This window comes from Panthera tigris, chromosome B2 (genome assembly GCF_018350195.1).
Source record: "Panthera tigris isolate Pti1 chromosome B2, P.tigris_Pti1_mat1.1, whole genome shotgun sequence".
Lineage (NCBI taxonomy): Eukaryota > Metazoa > Chordata > Mammalia > Carnivora > Felidae > Panthera > Panthera tigris.
The window spans coordinates 15,542,129-15,552,877 of NC_056664.1; the positions used below are offsets into that span (position 1 = coordinate 15,542,129).

Consider the following 10,749-nt stretch of genomic DNA (forward strand, 5'->3'; position numbering starts at 1 on the left):
TTATGGTTCTTATAAATTTATGTTTCGAAGACAGCATAGCACTCAGGAAGAATTTGACTGTTAAGGTCGGTGAAACCTAGAAAACAAATAATTGAGTCAAGACCAAGGGGCTGCTAGAGGTGCCGGATGCCACAGCCCGAGCTTCCCATCCTCAGACTCCCCGTGGCTGACGAGTGGCAGGTTAAATCTGGTTAAACCTCCGGCCAAAGGCACATCCCTAACAGAACTCCTCAAGTACTCGAGCCCCCACGGAATTCACCTTATGTTTGGGAGTAGTTTCATCTGGAGCTCCTGGGGGCCCAAACCGGACGGCCCCGGTGGCCCTCGGCCCACGCGCTCAGCCTGGACTCAGCAGCAAGGTGGAGCACCCAACTTGCGTCTCTGAGCCCAGGCACCAGTCGGCGCGTCCTGTTTCTCTAAGTGTCCGCCACAGGAGTCCTAAGAATTAAGTCAATGGCTCTGCCACTAGCTAGCCATGTGACCTTATATCAGCCCCTTAAATCTCTCTGTGCCTAAGTTTCCCCAAAGGAGGATATGGGCACACGGAATCACAGGAGCAAACCCACTCTGGAAGTCCCATGTGGATTTGGTATTTTGCCCAGGCTTGGCTCGGGCTGACTGGATATAAATGTCAACGGGCTTTTCTTCTCAGCTTAGGTTTCCATAAAAACCCACTCTGGGGTTATGGGTGGTCTGGCACTTAACAGATCTTTAAGTGAAAAACTAGGCCTTCGGAAGGTCGCGGTGCTCCTTCCCCTCGATTCGGAAACCACAGCGGACCTTCTCTTATCCCCCACCCCTCCCCACCACACCCACCTGTAATCCGGCAGCAGATGGCAGTTAGTCGGGAAGCAGGTATGACCATTTGAAGGAAAAAAAAGGGAAAAGAACCCCTCAATTTACTAACCTTGTTAAATGTCTACTCAATTCATGAACTTCCATTTCAGTGCTTTTAAATTCATTGAGCTCCTTTCGAATGGCAGCCTGGAAAGAAGAGAGCTCCGTGAATATGCAGAAGAGACAGAAGAGACAGATGCAGAAGGGAGTTCGCTTATTACCTGTTTTGTTCGACAAAGCCGAACGACCCAGTGTAAGTACGGAAAATGAATTCCTTCACTGGGAGGGGAAAGAAAATCACCTGGAACCGACAGAGAATCCCCCCGCCCCCTAAATGTAAATCGCAAATGATATCTGGCCTACTGCCCAAAGTGTCTTTTTCTTCCGCTCTCCGAGGAGCGCCTCCGGGGCAGCAAGAGGCCATGCAGATCTGCCCCACACTCCTGGGGTCCTGAGTGCACTTTTAAAGTTGTGGTGTTTTTTCAATGTTTTATTTTTTGAGACAGTGCGAGCAGGGGAGGGGAACAGAGAGAGGGGGACAGAGGATCCGAAGCTGGCTCTGCAGCAATAGCATCAAGTCTGATGCGGGGCTCCAACCCGCGAACCGTGAGACCGTGACCTGAGACGGAGACGCTCAACCGACCGAGCCACCTGGTGCCCCGAGTGCACATTTAAACGTCAACCCCCCATCTTCTGTAGGCAAACAATCTAAGCTCAGCACAAGCACTGTGCTGCCTCAGGATGGGTCCTTCTAGAAGGGGTGGGTCAAATTCCTCAGTCAAATTAAGGGAATGGGTGATTGCCAGCTGCCTCCTTTCCGTTTGATTTACAAAGACCTCGCTCTTTCACAGTTCTGTTGATTCGGAGGTGGTCTATGCCATTATCAAGGGTATGGCCTCGTTTGAGTAGCTGCCCCCTTCCAGCAGCACCCGTAGATGTGCTGCGGCTGAGGGAGGGCAGGCAGGCAGGCTGCAAGGACAGACGAGGAGGTGGAACAGAAGGTTCTGACACTGCAGAAAACCTCACTTCCTCCCCAGGCACTGAAATTCTAAACATGCGCTCTTTTCCAGAGCTACTTCTAATGTTCATTTATTTTTGAGGGGGGGGGAGGGGCAGAGAGAAAGAGAGGGAGACCCAGAATCCGAAGCAGGCTCCAGGCTCTGAGCAGTCAGCACAGAGGCCGACGCGGGGCTCGAACTACAAACCGTGGGATCATGACCTGAGCTGAAGTCGGACGCTTAACCGACTGAGCCACCCAGGCACTCCCTCCCAGAGCTCCTTCTAATGGGAGTGCAGTAAAACCTTGGTTTGTGAGAATAGTTCACTCCGGAAACACGCCTGCAATCCAAAGCACTTGTGTAGCAAAGCGAATTTCAAGAACCGCTGGCTCAGCTGTGATCATGTGACGTTCGGCGTCACGCTCTACTCACATTCCAAGATGTCGCTCATTTATCAAGTTAACATTTATTAGAAACGTGTGCTTGTCTTCCTCACAATCCGAGGTTTTGCTGTATTTCCTTCGATGGGACTGTCAAGGCACAGAGAGTCAGGCCGGAAAGGCCCGCAGGCAGGATCAGAGTGGCTCCCCCCAGAGAAGGCAGGCACACCCCCCCTCTGTGGGCGCCACTTCCTGTTCTTGGGCCGCAGCTCTTGAGGAACTGGGTTCCCTGAATGCGACGCACAACTTCAGCACGTGCATGGGGAGACGCGCTGTACTTTCCCCCGCTTTTCTGATACCCTCCCTCATCCTCGGTCAGCAAGGGCGCTGCAGTCAGGCTGTGAACAAAAGGCAGAAGGCGCCAGGGCTCCTTCCTCTGTTCCCGTTTACATGACACAACAGCCTGGGGGCTGGGCCTCTGGGTCTGGTGGATGGTGGTGCCGGTTCCTGGGGTCACTACCACAGATGCCTGTCCGGGGAAGCAATGAGTGTTACGTTTAAGAGGAGGGCAGAGGCTTCCACTCATCGGGACCTGTGGGTGGACCCACCGTGTGGGAGGCATTTCTGGAAAGCCTGCTTCTGGCCCCAATGTTCCCACCAGCGTGCCGCGGCTTCCCTGTGTTCAAACTCCCTGCGTTCGATCAGGCCAGAGTCTGCGCTGTAGACGGCCTCACCCTACAGCCCACATAAATTCGTGGGGCAAAGGCAGGACTCAAGAGAAGGCCCCCGGTGTGTGCCAGAGTCTCCCCAATGTCACCTGCACACCAGACGTGGTCATTATTTTAGATTTTGTTTTAAAAGGCCTTAGCTCTCCAGTTCCTAACGGTGACTGGACTAGGGTCCCAAAGGATTATGCAGCAGAGGTTCATTTCGATTTATGGTCCAGGGGACAGGTGAGAATTCCCTTTTGCTTCACTGCATTTCTTACAAAACTCAGCCTCAGACAGATTCTTCTTGTTTTCCAAACGGATGACGGTTTAGCGTAGCAAGGCACGTTTTGCCGTCTCTGTGATTTGTGGCCCGTTTCTACCGTTAGGGTATAATAACCGCAGACACAGTGAGCCGGTCTCTCTTTAGTTTTGCGAATCCTACTGGGTGCCAAGGACAGCGTCCTCTCCACGAAGGGCTGCGAGAAGCCTGGAGCCTCGCACTTGTGAACTGTTCTGTGCCCATACAGATGTTCTGTTTCTGTGGGCACAGCCGCCCACACGGCCTCTCCTCCTGCTGTCACTCAGCATGACATTATGTGACTGTCGCGTGCCTTCTCTCCGGCAGTGGAGAATCAATTTGGTGACCTCCCCGCAGGTTATCTGGAGCCCTGGGAGAAGCAGCACCCTAAGCAGGCCCAGGGGGCGCTTGGCACCCCATGACGGCCACTGCAACCACAGCCTCGCTGCTGGTCTCAGCCCGGGGTCCCGGCAGCAAGCGGGAACGCCAACGCGGGGGGAGACCGAGGCACGGGGACCCCCTACCCCACTCCTCACCCCTCGGCTTACTTTGTCGGCAGCGGTGAGGCGGGTCCACGGTTTGTCGGCCCTGCGGTCATAGTCCTGAGCGTCAGCCACCTCCACGTAGTCACTGAAACGGATGAGGATCTTTCTTTCTCGAAGTTCTTCCACTGTGGGTCTTTGGCTGAGCTGCAGGGAGGGAGAGAGACGGACCCGGTCAGCCAGAGGAGTGTAGACTGCTGGGTCGGTGGGAAAACGAGGTCCTGAGAGGCAACCAACACGTCCCTCAGCAAGTGAGGGGCAGGGCCCGGGGTGGGGACCTAGGGCTTCTGACTCCCGGACCTGGGACTTTTCCAGAATTCAAAGAGAGAGAGCTTTATTACCCCCTGAGCTACCTTCAGGCTTTTCCGGATAGACAGGTAGGCTGAGTCTTAATAACACTGCAGCATCTCCTTGTAAGCGGCCTGTCTGCCCGCGTGGGTGCGGGCGTCTGCTGTGGATTTTCCCACACCCGTGCCGAGCCTCCCACTCGGGGACGGGAACCTCACACCAGACTTCGGTCTCATTTTGGATTTGTAAGCCCACGCCCGTGTGTCAGATTGAGTGTGCTCTGCAGGATGGGGCTGGAAATCGTTTTAAATGCGTGTGTTTTAGACCCCCCCAAAGGGCGGATGTGCAAACAATATGCAAATTCAGGGGTCCGCAGCCATGATGTATGAGGCCAGAGGGGACCCTGCTCCTCACAGTCCGTCCGCAAATGCAGGGCGAGGCTGGGTTTAGGCCAGGAAGGCATGGGACAGGCCTTCAGGACGGGTCTGCGGCGAGGGGTGCAACAACTAGGACGAGAATGTGTATTTATTTAGCCGCCTCGCGGTCCCAGTCACGAGCACCGTCCCTTTGTACTTGGGCGGCACAAGGCTGACGTTTCTATCATCGCTTCCCGTCACTGGGTTTATTTCTCCTGGAGCAACACCGTCGCCGTGTCTTCAGGATGCTGTGAACGCACGTTTAACCGACGTTATTTTAAAGCACTTTTTCCTCCAAGCCCTACGCTGTATTCACTTCTACCAACAGAAAGTGCAGTCAGATACAACCCCACCACAAAGGCCTATACAACGCGCACAGACGCACAAGTGAATCCCAACCACCCTGGCTGTCCTGACTCGATTTCCCGCGGCTGCCACACACCGTTGGTGGTGCCAGCGTGCTCCAGCCCGCTGCCAGCTGGTGGACCGTGGAAGAGCACGCGGAAAAGGAGTTAGATGATTGCCCGGCTGGGATCAAACAGAATGGAGCCGGGTACGGCCAGGCTGCAGGCGGGACCAAAGCAGCCTGAGGCTCCCTCTTGGCCAATGGCGGGAGGGGGGATGTGGGGGATCAGAGGCCTAGCCGGCTCCTGTCAGAGTGGTTCAGATCTGTGCTGAGGCAGCCCTGGCGTTCCTGGGACAGGACCTTCTGGTGTCAGTGCTGGCCTGTCGCAGGAAACCCACAGCTGTCCCAGGCTTCGTGGGGTACTGTGAACAGTCCATCCGGACTCAAACACGTGCCCTCTGCAATGTGAGTTCAGGCAGCTTTTGCACACTCGTTAAAATACATGCAAACATTTCCTGTTTCCCCAGCTACACAAGGACTCTGCTCAACATCTCTTGTGCCTCTTAGGACTAGCAAGATTTACCGCGAAATGCTGGGCAGATGGTGCCAATTTCTAAGTGTACTGTGACAAGAGGAAGGTTAAGCACCGAAGTTCTAGTTTATATTTCCAGAAATCATGCTCTGGGTACTTTACCAACAGACTTGGTGGCAGTCTGGAGCGAACAGAAAACTAAATGTTAGATCCAAAGGTCAGGGGCTATTTTTCATGCCTGAGTCCCATCGGAGACTTTAGACACGATCTCTCCAAATCGATAAGGCGCTGCTCCCAAGTGCTAGGAGGGAGGGAATGAGGAGGGGACCGGTTTCTTCCCCCGGGGGGCGGGATCTCGGGTGGTGTGTAGGCCACCTAACCAATGCCCCCTGGGACTCTCCCCTGCGAGCATGGGCTCGTGCCCCTGGCTACTTAGTGCTCAGATGTGCCTTTGGCTTGCCTTTGGGGTACATGAACCTAGGGTCCCTCCTCAGATGGCGAGGAAATGATCTTTGTGGCCGAAGTCCGTTTTCTGGGGATGGCGGGCTAGAAGAAGGGGCGGGGTGGGGGGGGCAGAGGTTGGAAGCATTATGTTTCAATCTATGGCAGAAATATCACTTGCAACCAGATACTGAAAAGTAAATTACTTGAGGCCCCAGATCCACCACTAATACAACTTGACCCAAGTGCCCCTCCCCTCCCTCCCTTCCTTTCTTCTTCCCATCCATCTAACCATTTAGCTAGCCAGCATGTTTTGTTTTTTTTTTTTCCAAAGGGGGAGGCTGGCATTTATTAAAAGACAGACCACATAATTTTTAGGTTAGTCTCAATTTGGCTGAAGAAAATGACTGGTCTGTTGCTACCAGTGTCCTGTATCAGCTCCTGGCTCTCATTTTTCTCCCTACTGCGTTAGAACGAAATAGAACTGAATTGAGGAAACCTTAGGGCTGCGGGTAACCGAACGACAGCCATCGTCACTGGCATCTGGTCTTGCTGTGCTCAAGGCCCCAGAGGAGAAAGATCTGCCCAGGAGGCACTACAGAATTCCCTACCTGCTGGCAGGCTCACATCTCTGTCGTCAAAAACAGAGGTGAAAGTGCCTTCCGGTCTTCCCCTTCAAAGCGGTTCTCCCTTCCCTTAAAGGCATTTTTCATTCCCCAAGCCAGTCCCAGGGAAGGGCAAATGCTGAAATTATAAGGCAGCTTTCCTGGGAGAAGGAAGGAGAGGGGACCAGGAGGAAGAGAAGGAAGTTCTCTTGCCTTGGAGACCTGCAAAAATGAGGGGCTATTTGGGGGCACCTGTCCCTAGCGGTACCCATCCTTTGGGAGATGGCGGGGGAGGGAACCCTCCTCCCTTGCCAAATTATGCAATTAGCTGACTTTTTGTATGCTCTTTTTAAAAAGACACAAACTAAATATAGGCTTAAGTATTTTCCTATTTCTAGCTTTTAGCAAGAAACCCTCAAGTTTAGGAGACTTGGGCGCAGCAATCAACCCCAATGAATTTTATAAAAATGTGATTTTTTTTTCCCTGAAATGTCTAGACCTTTCTGTATCAGAAAGGAGGGGTTATCACCAGCCTCCTCTGGATAGTCTAAGTCATTTCAAGGACACACTTAAAACAAGGTGGCGTATCATCCCCTGTCCTCCTCACTACTCAGGCTCGGGAGAAAGGATGCCCTGCCTCCAAAGATGGGGTGGTCTTAGGGATTTGAAGAATCAGACCTTGACTTGGGTGAGGGCACCTGGACAAAGTGAGGTCACTTAGCTCTTGTTCGAGTTCCCAACCAGGGGGACGCCAGCCTGTCATCTGGCCTTTCAGGCTCTTGTTTATTTTCCTTATAATTGGGATAGCATTTGGCTTGTCACTGGGTATTTGGGATGCTCCAAGGGAGACAAGGTCAGAGACGCACAAATCATCACCTTAATAATTGGCATGATGTTTTAGGATCTCTGCATTTCTTCCTTTACATAATATTTCTAGGGAGAAAAGTCCATTCATAAACCTTTGAAAATTAATTTTAACGGGTCTCTTAACTGTCTCTAAGATTTGAGTATCTTTCTCTCAAGAAGGTCACTGTAGGAGGCTGATTAAAAACAGAACATAGTTCCGTTTCCTGTGTGTTATCAATTAATTAAACTTGTCAACACCATCCAGGAATAGCCTCAACTAAGAGTCTGTTACTAGAGAGGCCACTCATGGAATTAGATCCGCTCGGGTCTGTGTCACACTGCCGCATCACCTATTCTGGGGGTTAAAATACATAAGAATTCCAGCTTTGTGACTTTAAGTGCTTTTCAAACACCTGCAGTAAATTTATCAGCACTTTGGGCATTTTCCTAAATTCAGTAATTCAAGCTGGATCTGGCATAATCAAACCAAGTAGTTCTCAGTTCATAGGTAAGGAACAGTATCAGGGGAGGCAAGGAAAACTTACTCTCCCAGGGTCACAGCAAATAACTGCATTACATTTGAACTACCGATTTTGATCATGACGTTCCCATGCTTGGTGGCATTACGGTGAATTTCTCAAAAACAAAATGTTCGCGGTAACTGAAAACATAATGCACCTGACATCAAGTTGCCTGGGGGGAGGGAGGCATGGGTGTCACAGAATCAAGCAGTGGAATGTCACCAGCCCAAAGCACTGAAGGCCATGAAACTGAGCTGACCACCGTCCCCGGGGGGAGTCCCGGAGAATCTAGAGAGCCGCTTGCTCTCACAGCCAAGGCGCGGGGCCACTGACAGAACTTCCTCCGGGCCAGGCAGCTGCAAGGCCACCGGGGCCCACAGGCGGCACGGGAGCCAAGGGCGGCCCGCGCTGTCCTGTCCCAGCTCCCGCCTGGAGAACCCGCTCACCTTTCGAGTTAACCTCCTCTTGATTTCTCTTTTCTCCTCTTGTTCCTCCTGTTCATTCCGAGCTGCAAGAAACATTGACCATGCTTTGGTTTTGGGAAACAGTGTCACACGCAGGTATACCCTCTGAACCTCTGCAGGCTCCAGGCCAAGCCCCTCACGACTTGAACAAGGGGAGAGCGAGCTCCTGTCCCCCCCCACCCCACCGCGGCCACCCTCCTGCCTATGGGACGCTTTGTAAACTGCCTGCCTTGTTTCAAATTGACGGTGAGCTGGCTGACCTTACTGTGTTTTCCGTGTGTGTCACGGGTTTTCAAGTCTCCAGGCAGAAATGCCGGGCTGAGAAGTATGGCTCTAAGGCAGGGAGATAGGTCCTAACAGGATGAGGGTGCTGTTAGCAGGGACACGGGCCTCTGGAGGGAGGCGAGGCTCCCTTCTTTGGACAAGACTCAGGCCGGCTCAACTCTGCCTTGGGCCTCACAGTGACTGACGGGGGCTCATTGTGATGTGGCCTCATGTCTGGTGCTCCGTGGGGACAGAACAGAAGACCAGCCTGTGGGGGTGCCTGCCACTTGCTGCAGAAATGAAACCAGGCACGGCTGAGGCCGAACGCAGCACTGGGCACGCGGAGAGGGATTTCAAAACGCTCACCTTTCGCAAGCCCTGATTCCATTAATTCTTTGAATCTTCCAAGAAGTCCACAGAGCAGGTGTGAGGCCAGAGTGTGGGACACAATTGCCTGCATTTAGACTTTTAAGGAGTGTCTTAGGAGAGCAGACTTCGGAGTCTAAACGTTCTTGGCTTGATATGCGGGGTGACTTACTCACCAGATGTTTAAAGAGCCATAGGTTAGAGGGTCTGGGGAAGGGAGGAGAGGTGTGGAGGGCAGAGAATGCGGGCTTATTTTAAGCAAAGCGAGTGACCTTGGGTACGTCACTTTCCTTCTGGGCCTTGGAATGGAGGCGAGGGTCTAAGCCCAATATCGTCTAGCTTGAAGGTCACAGAAATCAAACCGTGTCCAAAGAAGGTCTCTGATTCTCACCCACTGAATTTAGAATGGCATCCGTGAAGGCAATCTCCTTCAGCTTGGTCTTCGCATCAAATCACTGCTGCTAAATTATGTTTCAGTAACTGAACTCAGGGCACACTTGCCATTCAGTTGGCTCACGACTGGCCAGGTCGGTAAAAGAGGGAAGCCCCTGTGCACGGAAGCGGGGTCCCACCCTGTTCCTCCTTGCGGGTCCTGACAGGGGCCACCACAATCAGAGGCAACTCACACTTCCGGCTGGAAGGGACAATGGCAGTTCAGAGCAGAGCTCAGGCCCTTGAGCGACACCCCCAGGGGCACAGCTTGCCTGCTGTGGCTGCCTGGGGGGGGGGGTGGGGTGCGTCTGAGGATCTTGTATGGGGGCACAGAAATGCTCACATCCTGCGGTGGGCAAAGGCCACCATCGGTCTCCACAGAAGCTTGCCCCACAGGGCCCTGGCCCCCCACATGAGAGCCCTTTCCTTTGGATTTAAAGATATCCCATCTCCCTCCCAGAACTCCTTTAAAAATGCAAGTTTCGAGAGGCACCTGGGTGGCTCAGTCAGTTAAGTGTCTGACTTCAGCTCAGGTCATGATCTCGCGGTTTATGGGTTCGAGCCCTGCATCGGGCTCTGTGCTGACCGCTCAGAGTCTGGAGCCTGCCTCGGATTCTGTGTCTCCCTCTCTCTCTCCGCCCCTCCCCTGCTCGCACTCTGTCTCTCTCTCTCAAAAAGAAACATTAAAAACATTTTTTTTAATAGGCAAATTTCTCTTGGATAAAAACCCATGAAACCAGTCAGCCATCAACATCTTAGTACGAACTCATCTATCAGAAAGAAACGGGAAGGCAGAAAGCAAGAAGAAGGGAGACCCCTGGCAAGCTGCATTTGCAGGTGGCTGGAGTACAGAAGGGGAGGTCTGGTCTGGAGAGTGAGTACCCAGGAGGCAGCTCAAGGGAACTTGGTTAAAATGTACAGGCTCACAGGAAAGTATGGCCACGAGGGGCCCAAGAGACCACCAAGTCTAACACTCCTATTCTGGAAATAAGGATGCGAAAGCCCAGGGGAGTTAAGTGGCTACTCCCACGCCACGCAGCTAGTTAGACAAACAGTCCAGCTCTTTTTTTTTTTCTCACTAGAATAAGCAGCCTCTTCCCCGTCATGCTTTGCTTGGGGCCAGCCCCTCCTCCTCATTACTGGTTACTGGCCTCAAACTCCAATCCGGACCCTCTCCTCATCCTACAAGCCCCCTACGGGCCACAGAGGGCGGCGTTCTGCGACAGAGCAGGGAGCCTTCCTCTCCTGTGTGTGTTTCTTAGGTCCCCCTGAGGGGCAGGGCCACGAGCCACCACCTATGGAATCTATACCTCTAGTTCAAAGCCATTTACAAACCGAGGGCCGTGAATTCTCAGGCTGAGGGTACCAAGACAACCCCATTAGGCCACTGGACAGAGAGGCTAAGAAAGGCCCATGATGTCATCACCTGCTGCCACCATCAGAGTGTGCTCATTATGTGCTCA

The 10,749-nt window shown here is 52.9% G+C and overlaps 1 protein-coding gene across 3 annotated transcripts in view; it reads right to left on the reverse strand.

Moving 5' to 3' along the window:
- The window catches only part of PHACTR1 (phosphatase and actin regulator 1), a 554,037-nt gene continuing 543,288 nt past the window's right edge, over nucleotides 1–10,749 (reverse strand). For all 3 annotated transcript variants that reach the window (XM_042985704.1, XM_042985705.1, XM_042985703.1), the window contains 4 exons: nucleotides 8,207–8,268; nucleotides 3,772–3,912; nucleotides 908–984; nucleotides 1–76 (listed from right to left, as the gene is read on the reverse strand). In XM_042985704.1, coding sequence (XP_042841638.1) covers nucleotides 61–76; nucleotides 908–984; nucleotides 3,772–3,912; nucleotides 8,207–8,268 — 296 coding nt within the window. In that variant the 3' untranslated portion in view covers nucleotides 1–60. The remainder of the gene's footprint in view (nucleotides 77–907; nucleotides 985–3,771; nucleotides 3,913–8,206; nucleotides 8,269–10,749) is intronic.